Raw genomic sequence first — 16,574 nt, 5'->3', positions numbered from 1 at the left:
CCCAGGCCTGGAGTTCCCCTGGGGGCCGAAGCCATTTGCGGAGGTGGTGGCAGGGCCTCTGCTCAGGAACAACAGGCAGACAACTGACAGCAGCTCTCTGGAGGGACACTATGTGGGAGTGTACTTCTCAGCACACTGGGTGAGTGCAGAGGACAGAGGAAGAAGGACGGAAAGGCCCTGTTTTCTTTTTACGTTTCTGGCCTCCTAGCTCTGTCAAAACACCGAAAAACATTGGTGAGAAAGGGCAGCAGAGCGGAGCAGGAAGGGACAGCAGTTAGTCAAGACAGATAAGAGAGAGTAGCAGGAGGGTGGAGGCGACTCCATTGTGTTTGTGTGTTTACTCTAACGGTGGTTAGCTACCCCTGTCAGTCCTTTTTACCATCACCTATGGACCTTCTTTAAAGTAGGGATCTGTCACCACACCCCGCTGGCATCGTCACCATTGTCTCTTCCTCTGCTGGACCTGCCGATAGCCCGTGGAGGTCATGACTCAGTGATGCACGCTAGGCGTTATGTCATCAGTGGGCGGTTCCTGATGAGATGCAGCGCCGGCTACTGAGGCCAGTCGGCACAGCAGCTGCCAGAGCCGCAGCATCAGAGACCGGCTCTTCAGAACGGTGACGCCTGAAGACTGGCTCAAACCCCAGACCCCGTGCAAAAATTTAAAAGGATACAAGTCACAAAAGCCATTACGGCAGTTCATTTGCGGTGTTTTTACACCACATTCCCCCTGGTTACTCGTGTAAATCCAGCCACTATTAAAGTAATTTTAAAAACATGGAATGCCAGCACCTGGCCTTGGCATCCATTTGCACAGACGTTTTATTATTTTTTTCCCCCCTTAATGTTCTAGGGACCTGAAATGGCCCGTGGCAGAGAAACATGACCTATATTTTTCACTGTGCATTTGCTTTTTTTCGCCTGCAGGATAAAACTTTAGCTAAAAGTTTTAGTCAAGCAAGAAAGGCCCAATTAGGTCAGCTTCATGAAGCTTTAGCACTGACACCACATTGTGCCAGCTGTGATATCGCTTAGCTACAATATACAGTGTTTACTTCTATGAGTGAAATTGATGAGCAGTGAATCGATCGAGGCTTTGTGCTTCACACTCCCGCTCCCTTTGTGTCGGTATGATGACTCGATCAATGAAAGTGCTTGACATGTTGTATCCACTATCACCAGCTTGAATGGTAATGAAATACTGCCTGCTCTTTGGCAATAAATTGGAATAGATGATATGCTTTAATAGATGATGGATAACTTATTTTAAGTATTTCTCACTTTAACTATTATGAAGTATATGATATGTACACAAAGACATTTAATATACAAAACACACTTACTTACACCTTCATATAGTCTCATGAACGTGACTTCAAAATAAAAGCCTGTGCAGGACACATAGGAAAGCTTATCCAAAGACCTCTCCTTGAAGATTAATGGCAAGTTAAAAAGATTACATGAATTATGATTAGATGACAAAAAGAATGTATAATATATTAATGTTTATAACATTACAAGACATGCATTTGGATTACAAACTTGCTAGCATACTATTGAATTGTTTATTATTAAAATCATTATGTTTGACTAAATACTTCTATTGATAATCTGCCGACTAATGGTGCTTCTATAAGATATTTTGTGACGCATTGAAAAAGATGACAAAGTAGGTTATGGCATTTGTAATATGTATTTTCTCTTAGTTAGAGCAGTCTAAGATTAGAAAATGGTATCACTTGTGTGAAATCCACTCGTCATTTCTCTGAAACACACTGAAGAGAAAGTTTTCCCAACGCCTCTCGTCCCAGAAGGCAAACTTCGAGGAGGTTGTCCAAAAATGTCACCCCCCCCCCAAAAAACATGAATTATAAAAGTTCCTTTCCCCGTCTGATATAAATAGACCCTGATGTCATCTTTTAATGCCGGCCATACCACCCTGCCTGCAAAGAGTGTGTGCTCTCCAAACACACTCAGAACACATTCTCAAGCAGGATTAGTGATTTAAGCTGGATACAAAACAAGAGACAATTACTAGTTTGTGGAAAGGTGTATGGAAATACCCCAAATAATGGAAGCAACCAGTCACATTTGTGTTAATGTGTGCCGTATGTTCACTCATTCACTCCCTTTCACGTTCTCTAATTTGTGTCCTTCTTCCCTCTCCGTTAGTGCCCCCCATGCCGCAGTTTGACCCGGGTGTTGGTGGAAACGTATCAAACCGTAAAAGAGTCGGGTCAGAAGTTTGAGATCGTGTTCGTCAGCGCTGACCGGTAAGATTCACACGTCCATCTCTGTCTGTCAAGCACACGAATGAAGTATTCTATATATATATATATATATACACAGCCGTTAAACACCAACTGCGGTGGTGCTTTCCCCCCTCCAGGTCAGAGGAGTCCTTTCAGCAGTACTTCAGCGAGATGCCGTGGTTGGCGGTGCCATATTCAGACGAGGCTCGGCGGTCACGACTCAACAGACTATATGGAATACAAGGTAATTTACAGCCAGCTCATCCTTTTTAGAAATGTCGTTTCAACTCCTCAAACTGGGAGGAGCGAGTGTAGATTTGTTTTCCCTGCCGAGCTCAGTTAGGTCACACACTTAAACACTGGCACAATGGCCGACGGCTCCCTGTCCGGGGCAAGCAAACGGCAAATTAGATTGCCCCGCAGCCTGAGGAATGTGGGCCGGTTATCAAGTTTACAGTCCTGTTCGCTACGGAAGTGCTTTGCCTCTCTGTGCCTCGCTCTTTTCCTCCTGACTCCGTCCTCTCTGTGTGTGTGTGTGTGTGTGTGTGTGTGTGTGTGTGTGTGTGCGTGTGCGTGTGCGTGTGTGCGTGCAGAAGGGCTGTGGATGAAGTTAGCAAGAGCTGGCTCTCCTGTAAAGTATGTGAGGAATGCATGGAAGACAAGTCAACACTGCCCCCCCCCCCCCCCCCCCCCCCCCCCCCCCTGCATTTCAAACCCACGCAGTTCATGACGGCCCCCACCTCTGTTGACACACTCACTCACGTATTCACTGTTCGCTCCCGGATGGTGTCTGTTTCTGATAAGGCTGTTAATAAGGCAGGGAGATTTTAATCAGAAGGATGGTGGGAGCCAATGACAAAAAAAAACTAAAAACGGGCGCAGACAGAGAGGCGAAAACTGATCAAAAACATGCACACAATAAAGAAAAACGTCAGTGGGAGAGGAAGCAGTCTGCGCCATGAAGCGATTAATACACAGACATGACCACATCTAACGCTCGTGCCCATTTCCTGCCCACCTCTCTTTGTCTTCCTGTCCCACCGCCTTCACCTCCCCTTTCTCCCTCACCAGGCATCCCTACGCTGATTCTGCTGGACGCAGAGGGTCACATGATCACGCGACAGGGCCGCGTGGAGGTGCTGAACGACCCGGAGTGCCGGCTCTTTCCCTGGCACCCTCGGCCCGTGCTGGAGCTCAGCGAGTCCAACGCCGTGCAGCTACACGAGGGGCCCTGCCTCGTCCTGTTTGTGGGTGAGTAGACCCGGCGTTTATAATTCAGCTCCGCATGGGGCTCTGCCCGGAGCTCCTTGCGCGTGAATGGAGTGGCATTTATGTGGAGCGTATTGAATGTCAGACTCTGTGGAAAAATTCTTGCGGCGTTTAAAGGTCCAAAGATCCGTAGGAAATATAGGAAGTATTTATCTATTTATATGCTAATACAGAAGGTTTGTGAATCGCATAGAAACATAACGTGAATGAACGACAGTTATTGGTTTTCTGAGGACTGAGGGGAACTAAATGCCAAAGTTGGACGGTGGTGAGCCATTAAATGTAAGACTCTTGCGGTCAAACTGGATAACGGAATAAGACAAAGTCCAACTGTGCACTTTCTTTTATGTCCTCACTCGTCTGTCCGCAAGTCATCTCTCTTTCCTTGCTTCCCATTTCACTCATCTGTGCATTTTTTTTTTTCCTCTCCCAGGTGGCTTTTTTTTTTCTCTCCAATACTTCTAACATCTTTCTCTGTGTCTCTCTTCTGGTTGGTTCAGACGCTGAGGAGGAAGGTGAATTGGAGCCGGCCAAGGAGCTGATTCAGCCAATAGCGGAGAAGCTTATGGTCAAGTACAAAGCAAAGGAGGAGGAGATGCCGCTGCTGTTCTTTGTTGCCGGAGAGGTGAGATAAGACACTCGAGACGGAGTAAAATGTCATTTCACACAAACTTGCAGAGCTGAAGGAGGGTCATTCTAGTGTGATGTGCACGGTAACTCATTTGTGAGTGAGATTATTTACATAAACATGTAATATAAACAATGTAGTATTCGCTCTGTTTTTGGTCTCCACCAACCAAGAAAATTCTGGCTGTTTACCTGATAAATACTCCATTTGGTGCTGAGCAGGTAGTGTACGGTTTGTTTTTAGGGGATTTTCGCTGACATTGGAAGTGATGAGAGTGACCAAAACAGTGAAGTTGCTAGAAAACCAAAACGATGAGCGAAAAACACGCTAAAACGTTCTGTCGAGCTGAAGGAAATCGGGTGATCATTTTCAATGGGTTCACCACAACGACAGCACCTTTTTCAAATGAGTATAGGATCCGTTGTTGATATGAAAATATGAATTATAGCCACATTAACTTTGGTTATTAAAGAATTCTAAAATATATTTACTGAGAGGACACTTAACAGTTGAACAACAATTCAGCAACAACACAAGAGTCCAACATATCCAATGTAAATCTGCATTTGTTACGTTCAGCCTACATGTAGGACACTGACACCAATGTATCTGAAATGAACTAATATCAGAACATTTTTGGCCATGCAGTCGGGCTCTGATCCCGTCTTTGAATCTGCACCCAACACCTCAGCCATTGTTGAAATGACTGCATTAGTTGAGCCTCTTGAACTTGCAAGAGTGACACTCGCTCCTATCTATGACCCAGAATTCATCTTGGTGCCTTTGTCAATAAAGGGTAGACCCAGAGCGTGCCAGCAGGCTTTCTCTCATCCAAATAATCCTTCCATCTCCTACTGTATCTCCTCCCCCCGCCTTAACTTAGAGGTTTTCATAACTCCTGTTATCTCATGTTGTTCTGTCTCGACCTTTCCAGAGCTGGTGGAGTTAGCAGCAGCGGCACACGTAATTACCAGATTAGCTGCCTCTCCCTTGCTATCAACCCTCTAGCTCCCCTTCCTCGCAGTTCTCTCTGCCCGGCAGTCTGGGAGGGCAACGCCGGCCTCTCTTGTATCACACACTGAGGGCAAGCTCGGGTTTCGTGGCCGTGGGGCTTGCACATGTGCTAACTATCTGACCCTGTGTGTGTGTGTGTGTGTGTGTGTGTGTGTGTGTGTTTGTGTGTGTGTGTGTGTGTGTGTGTGTGTGTGTGTGTGTTCAAGGCCGCTCGTCAGCCTTGAAATGCCCCTGACATGCACACACAGACCAAGAAAGCCTTACAGAGTTGACATGATGGTGTTTTGTGTTCATTGTCTGCGTGCCAATATTGATTTGACCTAACGCAAAGATGCACTGTTGCACCGGAGCTCGAGGTGAGTCAGAAGTCTTAAGTTTGCTTTGTTTCCCTTCCCATGCTTAGGAAGATATTTTTACATCCGCGCGGTCGCAGGTATAATTTCCTGGCTTTTGCTCAACCGGCTATGAAATCACCAGGTTTCACTTCCGGATCGGATTCAGGGTCCGATATCACTTCCCGTTTTTTTTTTGAGGCGCTCGGAGAGTGGAGCTTCCGGGCTCTGGGCTCAGACTCCTGCTGCTTTGGGCCCGGGTTAACCGCGGTAGTCGCACGCTACTTGCCAGGCCAGCTGCTGGGTTTTCTGTGTCCATGAGACAGCAGTATGTTGGCAGTCCCTCAGGGGGGGGAGGCCAGGCAGAGCAGAGTGACACAAGATCTTCTTACCCTACTGGGCTCCGTCCTGCCGGCCGCCCTTCAGCTTGATCCGGGATGCTGCAATAGTGCCAGTGATGTTTTTCTTTTCAGGTTTCTAATGCTTGATTTTGTGCGCAGAGATCAATAAATATCATTTGCTTTTAGCTCTGCTAGCGGCGTGGCTTTAGGAATGCCAATATGGTTCATTCCATCTACCGCTTTAGTTCAAAGTGAAATGTCTCAACAACTGTTAGATGGTTGAAATGATCTGTAGGTCTTGTAGAGACACTCATGGTCCCCAGAGGATGATGCCCACTGTGTTCGGTGATTCCCCTAACTATTCTTCTAGCGCCAGTATGAGGTTCACATTTGTGGTTTTGAGTGAAATTTTTCAACAACGATCTGATGGATTGCAATAATATTTGGTACACACATCCATAGTGCCCAGACGATGAATCCTAATGACTTTGGAGATAGGTCCAGGCTCACAAATGTAGACATGTGCAGCTTCCCTTTGTCTTCCATTACTGTAGTTTTGTATATTTTAGAGTTTCGGACTATTGTGATGTCGATTTTCCATTGTTTTCTAATGCTTACTTGACCAAACAATTAATCAAGGAAACAATCTTTGTATTATTCGATAATGTAAACAATTGTCAGTTGCAACACTATTTACATTACTGGTTGTGAGTGAAATGTCTCTAAAGCTACAACATGAATCCAATGAAATGGGTCAGAGACATTCATGTCCCTCTCAGGATCAGTTGTAAGCGCCATCATCGGGTCAAAATTGTTCAATACTACCAAATACCTGCAAATCTAAATATGTGTTCAGTGCCGATTAGCAAATGTTAGCATATTTAGTTTAGCATTGGCAGAGACATTTAGTGTTGTTCAATTATAAACATGTTTCATGTTTCTTTGCTCAAAAGGAGAAGAAAAAAAAAACCCATAACAGTTGCATTGACTGTAAGCTAACCTTACTAAGAACTAAAGTTCAATAAAATCTGATATATGTGTATATACTCACACCGTTGTGCAATTGCTGTCGGTAATATCCAAAATCAATCATGCCTTTCCCTCGAGACATCGAGGCTGGCCAGTGAGATGGACGCAGCCCCGGCTCAGAGGCCAGTGGGGAGAGGTGTGCTCATCATTATCAGTTGGGGCCTTATCAGCTGGCCGTCGTCTGTGAAATGCCACGGTGCATCAATAATCGGAATAAGCCTGCCACGGCCCAGCAGGTTCCACGCACGGTAAACACACGCTGAGCCTTATCACAGCTGTGAGTGCGGGCTGGAGCAGAGAGGCCCTTTGTCTTTTTTTGTTCTGAGAGGAGCTGCAGAGGGGGGCGGGGGGCGGGGGGGGGGGCCGCCGCCTCTGGAATGGCTGCACCTCACGAGAAGCAGTTTACACAAGCAGGGAAGGCACACAAAAGAAGATGCATGACTTCCTGCGGAGGCGAGGACTGACGCAGAGATTACATCTTCCCATATCGCCGAGGCATGGAAAGGCCACAGTGACGGATCGTGGAATTTCTCTCTTTGTGGTGTCCTTACACCGTGTGCCCAGATCATCTATAATCTACACTTAGTATGGCTGCGACGGAGCATGCAAGGCAAGGCCTCCATTTGTAGTCCGACAATCGAGCAGTATTTCACTCGTGACGACATTGTTCTTAGTGACAGATTACATCTGTGAGTATTAAGTGACCAGCGTATGGTGATTTGCGGCGTAATAAAATAGGCTCAATTCGGAGGAAGTTAGCTGCCTGCGACAAAATACCACAGTGCTGCTCATCTGTTCCATCTGTTCGCAGTTTCTGCAAAGAAGAGGTCACAGACTTCATCTTGGCACGATTATCCTTTTTTTTTTTTTTTTTTTTAAGGTAGCAGCACAGCCGAGCTATTCAACGAGAAGTCTGATGGATGATTGCGCGGTTTGATCCATTTGGCATGAATAGCTGCAGATTGTCTGATAGCAGAGAAGACGCAGCGGTGAGCGTTGTACGTAGCAGGAAATCCATCCAAAGTCGTGTTGTCTTTTGACTTTGTTTTGACAAAACTCACACATAAATCAGTAACCGTATTAACATCAGAGGCGCTGCCTCCATGAGAAAGCCCAACTCTTTGTTGCAGTGCCACCCTCTGGCCTTTCCTTGTTAGTTTTGCATTTTCAACATAATCTTTTCCATGTGAAACTGATCTGTAATCTTTGCGAGTCTCTCGCTGAGCCAGCAAACTAAGCTGAGGGGAAATCGGGTCGCGCTGTCATGAAAGACTCGAATGAGAGTAGCTGCGCACATCTGACTAAGTGAACCGTGTGACCTTACAAAACACAACACTTGAAATCCGCTTGACTTAGGGGAAGGTATGACGAGAATAATGGATCTCTGTCATGGTAGCGATGCCGAGTCGTCCAGAAGCACTCCCGGGCTGGAACTGAAGCTGGATTACAAAAGGGTCGGGATTTCTTATTCGGTCTCAATAATTAATGGCTCTTTCAAGCTTGTTTGAAAGTTGCTGCCTGCCCGCCTGCTGCTGATTCATTCTGTTACCTGGGGCTACAGGGGTTGTAATCCTGACTTGTTAAAGGGTGAATGGTGACATCAAGCCTCAGGCAGAAAATGGGTGAAGCCCTTTCAAAATACCTGCAAAGAAAAAAAAAAGAAAAAAAAAAAAGAAAGTTGAATGCCCTCCAAATCCTGCAGCAATCTATTTGTAACATATTCCTTCGCACCTCTCTCTCCTGCCCACATGTAACATTCAGAGGTCTTGTGATGAGACGTATATCTGATGTGAGTGAGCTTTTGAAAGGGGAGGGATGTTGTTGGACCCCCACGTGGCTCCTTCCTGTCTTTCCACACAGCAGGATGTGTGACTAAGCACCAACGCTCTGGTCTCTCTGGGCAGGCTGCCTGCAGGAAGACGGCAGAGAGTTTTCTTATTCTCTTTCAAGGAGTGCTGCATTAATAAAGATTGTGCCAGGCGGTTCTGAATTTTATGGTTTGATTATATCGTGGTGCAGTTCAAGTCGTGGGTGCTGCCCTAGTTGCCAAAAGCAAGTCTGAACTGATGAGCAGCAGAGAAATGTGTAATTTAGAGTGTCTTCTCTCTTGGAACCGATCCAGCGTTTGCCTGTTTGTCGAAGTAATTCAAATGCCTACGGATTATGAGGCAAGGGCCCATATAAAGGCTCAGCTGTCATCAAGCTAAAAGTTACCCCCACAGAGTTTCATCATGCTGTTCCCAGCGTTCTGTTTCTTGTGAAAGACGCCTGAAGAAGTCGGACTGTCCAGAAATGTACAAGAAAACAAGCCAGTCGCTCAGTTTTGTCACCAGGCGGGCAAGAAAATGTGATCATGCAAAAGAGAATGTGGAATTCCTGCACACTGTCAGCTCTGCTGTGTTGCATTTCCAGTAAACGGTCAAGATTTTGTCCTATGTACTTCAGAGATCATTGTGTGCATGGATTCAGCACTTTCTTTTTAAGAGACAAAAAAAAGAAGAAAAAAACCTGGCAGATAAAATGCAGCAAAAAGAAAGATGTGATTAAGACATCCCTACTTTTTGGACTTTCCAACAAGACATGTGAATACATTACCTAAATTAGAGGCCTTGTTTTGGGCCTGTGCCCAGTAATCCATCCATGAATGTAAGGAACGCACCACTTTGACATCATGTACTATCGCACCTAATCACTGTATTTTTTTTCTCTCTCTCTCTCTCTCTCTCTCTCTCTCTCTCTCTCTCTCTCTCTCTCTCTCCGCAGGATGACATGAGTGACTCCCTGCGGGACTACACTAACCTCCCCGAAGCAGCGCCTCTGCTCACCATCCTGGACATGTCGGCTCGCGCCAAGTATGTACGCGACGTAGAGGAGATCACGCCGGCCGTAGTGGAGCAATTTGTCAGCGACTTCCTGGCTGAAAAGCTCAAACCAGAGCCCATTTAAAGAGGAAGTCCAAATGTAAATCGGACGCGCTACATGGGACTCACTCCATCATCGAACCCTGACCCGTTGCGACTCCCCCTCGCCTTTCCCCTCCTCGTACTATCTCTCCCACCTCCCCTCTGACTCTGTCCGACAGTTAGAGAGATGTCTCACTTTTTACTGACATTTTAACTTTTTTTTTTTTTTTTTTTTTTTTTAGACATGTTCTCTTTTCACGGAGTCCTCTTTTTCTCCTGTGGTGCCTTGCATTGACGATAGTCCCTACAGTAATATATATGGAGATTCTGTTGGTTCTTTTTTTTTTTTGCCTCAAGAAAAGTATCTGTATTTTATTTTTTTTCACTCGATAGTATTTCTGAACTCTAGAGAAACCCAGAGAATTACCCAGTGGACCTACTTATTCAGCTGATTCTTTGCTTTCTGTTTTGTCTGTGAGATCCTTGTTACTTCTGGTTTCTGAACGATGTTGAGAAATAATAAAATGCATTTTTACAGTTGTAATTCACATGTAGTGCAAAAATGCTCAACCTCAGTTGGATGTAGCCGTAAGCCTTTCTGGCCCTATTTAAAGAAAAAGAAAAAAAACCACAGGTGCACATACAGTTAAGATCACATTAAACTTGCTTGTAACAGACCAATGACTGATATTTGAAAAAAACTGGTGTGTGTGTGTGTGTGTGTGTGTGTGTGTGTGTGTGTGTGTGTGTGTGTGTGTGTGTGTGTGTGTGTGTGTGTGTGTGTGTGTGTGTGTGTGTGTGTGTGTGTGTGTGTTATGATGTGAGTGAAAGTCATCTCTTGCCAGTTGTTAATGGTGGTTCTCATCTCAAAGTCATTATGAGGATTTTCTGTGAAGGTCCCATAATGAAAAGACGAGGTTCTTTCTGAAGGCACAGACATGGCATCTGGAAAGTGTTGAATGTAGAAATCCCTGTATTCTGTTACTTCAGTCATCACTTCTCACACCCATTAAAATTCACTGGCAAGCACAAAGTTTTGCTCCTTTTAGGTTCCATCAATAAAGTTAGCTCTTGGATATGTAAAACGCAATGCAATGAATCACCAGTTCCTTTTGTTAGAAGCACTCAAATAAGACTCAAATGCAAATGCTGCATTTATTATGGGAGACAGTATGCAGATCATTTGTGTTAATGTGCAGACTCCAGGTGGGATGAAGTGACTTCTGCATATTTGCATAGGCTGCAGAACTAGGATGGACTTGTCTAGGCTTTGTCCTTACTAGAATTATTATGCCTCAAGTGCATGCATCTATTTAATAAAGCTCTCAGGAAATAATAGGGAGGGGTAAGAAATGGGGTTTTGTGCTTTTATTTTGTAAAGGGAGGGGAGCATAGTCTGGCTTTTTTTCAATGAGCAGGAAGGGTCTTAACTTTCCCTAATCCCAGATGTATTTGTCTTTTCAGCCTTCCCTAGTGGGATTTATTGTATATTAAATATTTTTCAGCCGTTTTTTTTTTTGTTATCTATGGTAGTACACTCGCATATTGGTTTTGGGCTGACAATTGGATGAAATGAGGAATTTGAAGATGCTACATTTTACAGACAAATCAATTAAAAAAAAGTCAAATTTGCAGATTAATTATGGAAAATGAAAATAATTGCTGGATGCATCCCTAAAAAAATAAAAAAAAATTAAACAACTTGAAAAAGCCACACTCGGCATAAATTCACTTCAGACAATCATTTCACAAATCCTTGATTGAAATTCAGCGTTTTATTCTCAGGACAGGATGTAGAATGGAAATTGAAATAACTCAGTTCAGTCTAGTGACAATGATGACGTCACACACACTGGTGTTACGAGCAAACATCATGAAAACTGCTCCTCCGCTTTAGATTTCCATTTCCCTCCAGGTGTCTGCATCAGTTTCAACAGTTGCTTCCTGCCCTCAAATAAAAGGATGCTGGCAGCCATGGCTGAATTCAAGCTGTCCACCACAGGAGCGACGGGAATGAAGAGCCTCCGACCGTCGGTTTTCTCAGCCAGCTGGACCGCTTCTACACTCAGACCATGCGTCTCTCCACCTATCACGAGAGCAGTGGGACTCTGTGCCCAGCTCTCATGGTACGGCTTTGAGTCCACTCTGGGAAGTGAAAGTCCCCCATCCTCAAAATCTGAGTCCGAATCAGAATCGTATTCCTCGTAGCGCATGTTGTTGTGGTTCGGCTTTGTGCTGACCCAGCCATAGTCTCCTGCTTTGGAGGGTTTGTGAGACGCGTTAACTTGGGAGTCCTCCGTTTCTCTGCTTCTGTCGGTGCCACAGCTGCTGTCCGCCACATGGACGGTCACAGGTTTAGGGAGATGTTTCTCCACATCGTCCCAGTCCAAGCTGGGATAGATGGGTAGGCGGAAATGGGCGCCCATTGCCGCGCGCAGAACTTTAGGCTCCCAAGCGTCAACACAACCTGTCAGAGGGGGGGGGGGGGGGGGGAGCAAACAGATTTTTAAAGAAACACAAAGAAACAAAGCCACATTCAAGGGATGGAGTTCACTTATTCACATGATGAATTGATGAGCATACCTTTGGTGAGTAGGACATCATGGCAGCCAGCGGCGGCAGCACATCGCAACATAGTCCCAAGGTTGCCAGGATCCCGGATGTTGTCGCATATCAAGGACAGCGGCACTGAATGGCTTTTACCAGCGAAGCTCAAACGTGACGGGTCCGGACGAGAAAAGATGGCTGCAGAAGAAGAAGTCAAAAAAACTTAACTCTGAGCACCTGTGCTTCATAATGAACCAAAACTAAAAATATGTGACCCTCACCGATCACCCCTTGCGGGGCCGCAAGGTCCGACCAGATCTTGATGTCCTCAAACTTGACTTTGACTAGCGTGGCCCTTTTCAGCTTGTCTAACGGCAGCTCTCGGAGCCGGTCCACGGTGCTGAAGAACACCATCTGTGGGTTGGCTCCAGCATCCAGGGCGTCACAGATCAGACGCCTGCCCTCCAGCAGGATTTTACCCTGGTGCTCCCGAAATGTCCTGGAGCGAGCAACACTCACTAACCTCCTGAGAGGACAGATGAGGGGAGATAGAGAGACAGAGATGATTACTGATCAAAGAATATGTAAACCAGATGATGATGTTGTTAGCTTTTGGTACTCTGGAGTTTTCAATAATCCATAAACACGTTAGAATCATAAAGTGCCCTAAAAAAGGAGATACAAAAGTGACACTTACGCCAGTCGTTTATCTCCAGGGGAAGCCCTCTCGAAGCGAAGTCCGTCAACTTGATCCTTTACAACAGCATGTTTTATAGTTGAATGCACATTACTCCTCGCTTTAACAAAGTCCTCTTCAGGATGCTTCATCGTAGCTGTGACTTTCCCCCCCTTCTTCCTCTGGACGTCTCGTCCTGCTGGCTGAGGCTGAGGCGTCGGCTTGACGACCTTATGCGTCTCGGTTTCGGGCATCAACACTCGGACAGGTGTCCTCCTCAGTCCACGTACATACCGCTTCGATTCCACAATAACAACACCGCCTCCCCGTGATAGAAAAGCACTTCGCTCCATGGAAACAAGACATATCACGCTTCTCATGTACGCCGCCATGTTTGTCCCGTTTCTTCTTCTCTTGTTTACTGGAAGGTTACACTAACACGAACCAATCGACTTACCGCCACCAGCTGTAGTGAAGGTGACACTACAGTTAGTTAAGTATATAACATCAAACTAGCTTAATGGGTAAAGTTAATAATTCACTGCGGAGCTACCAAACTACTTGCAGTATATTTCCAAATGCGTCGTCTTCTTCGTCTTCTTCGTTTACTTTTTACTTCTTCTTTTCTAATTTCAATTAACGGTCAAAGTGGCTGGTGCTGTAGCCTCGCGATAGAGTGTGACATACTGGGTGATACCATTAACCTGAATGGATAGGGGTGGCGAACGTAGTTTTATTTATTTTTATCCTGCGTAAAGATGTTTCCCCTCCTCATAGAGATTCAATAATGTCAATTAATCAACAACGGCTAACATAATAACCAGGAATCCTACTTATAATCGTAAATTCCTGCTGTTTACTTACCTCTGTGTTTACTTTCAACCAATCGACGACAGAGAAATCGATCATCAAGGAAGCTTAATCGCTCCCTGCTCACCGATCATCGCTCACTAGACATCATTAACTTATATCTGTCAAGAAACATGGCGTTGAGACGAGCATTGCATTTTGTTTTCAAAGTTGGTGACAGGACCAAAACGGCCACGTTTTACCGAGATGTTCTGGGTATGAAGGTACATTTTAAAACGCCAGAAGCAATGCATTAACTTTGTGTTGTGTTGCACACCGTTGCGTAACGTAATGAGTCAAACTCGAGTGTTTTTAATAAATGTGTACTTATACTGAATGCATATTTCCTCTTCTCATTCATTTCAGATTTTACGTCATGAGGAGTTTGAGGAAGGCTGCAAAGCAACGTGTAATGGGTAACGTCAGACAACTAAAAGCATCTGAACTTTGTACTCATAAAGCTGCATAACAGAGTTAAACAGAGCTGTTAATAATGCCCTGCACTCATCCTGTGTCCATACAGCCCGTACGATGGGAAATGGAGCAAGACGATGGTTGGCTTTGGCCCTGAAGATGACCATTTTGTTGCTGAACTGACATACAACTATGGGGTGGGAGAGTATCAGCTTGGCAACGACTTCTTGGTGGGTGAGAGACAAGTGAAAGACTTTACAGAGGAAACACCATGTCGTGTATATGTTCATATATATTCATATATCTTCACTTTAGGGGCTCACTCTGCAGTCGAGCCAGGCTGTGAGCAATGCTAAACGTCTGGGCTGGCCTCTGACTGAGGTGGGGGAGGCTCTGTATCTGACCCGGGCTCCTGGAGGGTATCCTTTCTACCTCGTGGACAAAGAGCAGCCTCCCAGTGGTGAGTGGAAATGAATTCATAACTGTCGTCATTTCATCACGTGTGTCAAGGAAAAATACCAAGCTTCACAAATGCAAAGAGTTGCTTGGTTTCATGGCATTATACATTTGTTTATAGCATTTCATTTTATTATATTGGTCAAACAAATTAAGCATATGTATTTGATTGATTTATTCATTGATCAATCCACACATTAATAATATATAATGAAGAATAATTATGATCTGCTGCCACAAAAAAAAACCCATTTTACTCCAAAAAAAATATTGTAATACAACCATGTCATGACTTAATCTTAAAGCCTCCACGGTATCTTTTAGTTTCTTGGAGTAAAGCTCATTATCATTGCATGACATATGAAAAGTTTCCTGTGACTATATCCCTGATGCAGTACTGGCAGCTGGGGCAGACAGATGTGCAGTATGCTGAAGAGGAAAGCGTTCAGCACTAACCTCTGAAACGTTGTTCCCAGACCCGGTGCAGAAGGTTTGCCTCGGAGTGTCAGACCTCCAGACATCGACCCACTACTGGACTACGCTTTTGGGAATGAAGGTGATGGAGAAGAATGAGGAAAAGAAAACGGTGCTGTTGGGATTTGCAGACACTCACGTGAGTCAAGTATCATAGAAATAATAATGTTTTGTATTTTGTGTCAATGGATCAGGAATGTCCTTTTAGTCTGACTGTTTTATTTTCTCATTTTCATGCAGTGTAAACTGGAGCTTCATGATAACGGTGGGACAGTAGATCATGGAACAGCGTCTGGGAGAATAGCATTTTCATGCCCACGGGAACAAGTACAACTTGATTTCATGGATGCATTCTAGTAAGTGTTAATATTGGAGAAAATCGTTATCATTTTCGTCATCAATATTTTATTACATCCCACAGCTGCCGGACCTGGAAGCCTTGATGAAAAAGGAAAATCAGAAAATTCTCACTCCATTAGTCAGCCTGGACACTCCTGGAAAGACCACAGTAGAAGTGGTTATACTGGCTGACCCAGTAAGTGCATTATCAAATGTAACGCTGTAATAAAGTCAAATTAGTCTCTGTTTTTAAAATACACTCACCTGGACAATGTTTGTTTTAGGATGGTCATGAAATTTGCTTTGTGGGAGATGAGGCTTTCAGGCAACTGTCCAAGGTGGACCCCGAAGGAAACGTACTGCTTGATAAGGTTGGTGTTGCTCCAATAAGTTCCTCTCTAGATTATATATATGCTACATGCATTTGATATTCACCGTACCTGTGCTCTTTTTCTGTTTTCAAACTTGTTTTTTAGGCTATGGCCGAAGATAAAAGTGACGAGTGGTTTGCCAAACACAACAGACAGAAAGCCGCTGCATGAGATGAAGTGCACACCATCAATGATGACAAGACGCTGCACATCTCAATGATCCTCACTCGGGTTGTGTGAGGATTACTCTGCCCTGGATGGTGTGCCATGATGCACAGCACTTTGTGGAAGGACCACTTGTGTTATTTAATTGTATTGACATGCTTCCAATGAATATTGTTCCTATCAATAACGCAGATAGGTGGTCAAAAAGTCAATTTTATTCAACTCACTCCACTTAAAAGGTTTTGATAGGATCCTGCTAGCTGTCTACTGATCATTGCATTCAGTGTCATGGAGTAGAAATAGTTTATTCATGTGGTTGAGTTACATTGAATCTAATAATTTGTAAAGATTTAAAAAAAAAAATGTGAATAAAATGAGTTTCTGTCACTTTGTCACCATTGTGAAATAGTTTGATTATGACCGTGTTTTGTCTGTGTATGAAGTGGGCGTGGCCTGCTTTATGTTTTGAGTGCAGAGTATAGTTAAAGATTCATAATTACTTGGCGCTGCGCCAG

At 44.6% G+C, this 16,574-nt stretch overlaps 3 protein-coding genes across 4 annotated transcripts in view; 2 read left to right on the top strand and 1 right to left on the bottom strand.

The window, feature by feature from the left end:
• Nucleotides 1–10,445, top strand: part of nxn (nucleoredoxin) — a 55,063-nt gene extending 44,618 nt beyond the window's left edge. For both annotated transcript variants that reach the window (XM_068715591.1, XM_068715592.1), the window contains exons 3-8: nucleotides 6–139; nucleotides 2,173–2,273; nucleotides 2,390–2,496; nucleotides 3,324–3,503; nucleotides 4,022–4,146; nucleotides 9,629–10,445. In XM_068715591.1, coding sequence (XP_068571692.1) covers nucleotides 6–139; nucleotides 2,173–2,273; nucleotides 2,390–2,496; nucleotides 3,324–3,503; nucleotides 4,022–4,146; nucleotides 9,629–9,811 — 830 coding nt within the window. In that variant the 3' untranslated portion in view covers nucleotides 9,812–10,445. The remainder of the gene's footprint in view (nucleotides 1–5; nucleotides 140–2,172; nucleotides 2,274–2,389; nucleotides 2,497–3,323; nucleotides 3,504–4,021; nucleotides 4,147–9,628) is intronic.
• Nucleotides 10,446–11,528: 1,083 nt separating this feature from the next.
• mrm3a (mitochondrial rRNA methyltransferase 3a) lies at nucleotides 11,529–13,635 on the bottom strand. The gene is made up of 4 exons (XM_068728379.1): nucleotides 13,013–13,635; nucleotides 12,597–12,841; nucleotides 12,352–12,513; nucleotides 11,529–12,235 (listed from the first exon to the last, which is right to left on the bottom strand). Exons 1-4 carry the CDS (start codon nucleotides 13,381–13,383, stop codon nucleotides 11,640–11,642), a joined length of 1,374 nt encoding a protein of 457 aa, XP_068584480.1. The 5' UTR covers nucleotides 13,384–13,635; the 3' UTR covers nucleotides 11,529–11,639.
• A 270-nt stretch (nucleotides 13,636–13,905) lies between these two features.
• glod4 (glyoxalase domain containing 4) lies at nucleotides 13,906–16,454 on the top strand. Its single transcript, XM_068728262.1, has 9 exons — nucleotides 13,906–14,064; nucleotides 14,207–14,256; nucleotides 14,364–14,484; nucleotides 14,570–14,714; nucleotides 15,187–15,323; nucleotides 15,425–15,511; nucleotides 15,606–15,719; nucleotides 15,808–15,894; nucleotides 16,000–16,454. The coding sequence occupies exons 1-9, from the start codon at nucleotides 13,975–13,977 to the stop codon at nucleotides 16,063–16,065; spliced, it is 897 nt and encodes a 298-aa protein (XP_068584363.1). The 5' UTR covers nucleotides 13,906–13,974; the 3' UTR covers nucleotides 16,066–16,454.
• Nucleotides 16,455–16,574: the final 120 nt, after the last annotated feature.

Source organism: Cebidichthys violaceus, unplaced genomic scaffold (assembly GCF_023349555.1).
Source record: "Cebidichthys violaceus isolate CVI_PGR_0920_01 unplaced genomic scaffold, fCebVio1.0.p SCAF_1, whole genome shotgun sequence".
Lineage (NCBI taxonomy): Eukaryota > Metazoa > Chordata > Actinopteri > Perciformes > Stichaeidae > Cebidichthys > Cebidichthys violaceus.
The sequence above is the reverse complement of the archived record's forward strand: the minus strand, read 5'-3'. Positions and strand labels throughout refer to the sequence as shown.

What these genes read in the sequence shown, in the direction of transcription:
- mrm3a (XM_068728379.1), bottom strand. Translation starts at nt 13,383, where the DNA reads ATGGCGGCGTACATGAGAAGCGTGATATGTCTTGTTTCCATGGAGCGA. An exon ending in GGCCCCGCAAGGGGTGATCG is followed by an intron (nt 12,514 to 12,596) that starts GTGAGGGTCACA and finishes CTTCTTCTGCAG; the next exon opens with CCATCTTTTCTCGTCCGGAC. An exon ending in TGATGTCCTACTCACCAAAG is followed by an intron (nt 12,236 to 12,351) that starts GTATGCTCATCA and finishes CCCCTCTGACAG; the next exon opens with GTTGTGTTGACGCTTGGGAG.
- glod4 (XM_068728262.1), top strand. Translation starts at nt 13,975, where the DNA reads ATGGCGTTGAGACGAGCATTGCATTTTGTTTTCAAAGTTGGTGACAGG. An exon ending in AGCTTGGCAACGACTTCTTG is followed by an intron (nt 14,485 to 14,569) that starts GTGGGTGAGAGA and finishes TCTTCACTTTAG; the next exon opens with GGGCTCACTCTGCAGTCGAG. An exon ending in TGGTTATACTGGCTGACCCA is followed by an intron (nt 15,720 to 15,807) that starts GTAAGTGCATTA and finishes TGTTTGTTTTAG; the next exon opens with GATGGTCATGAAATTTGCTT.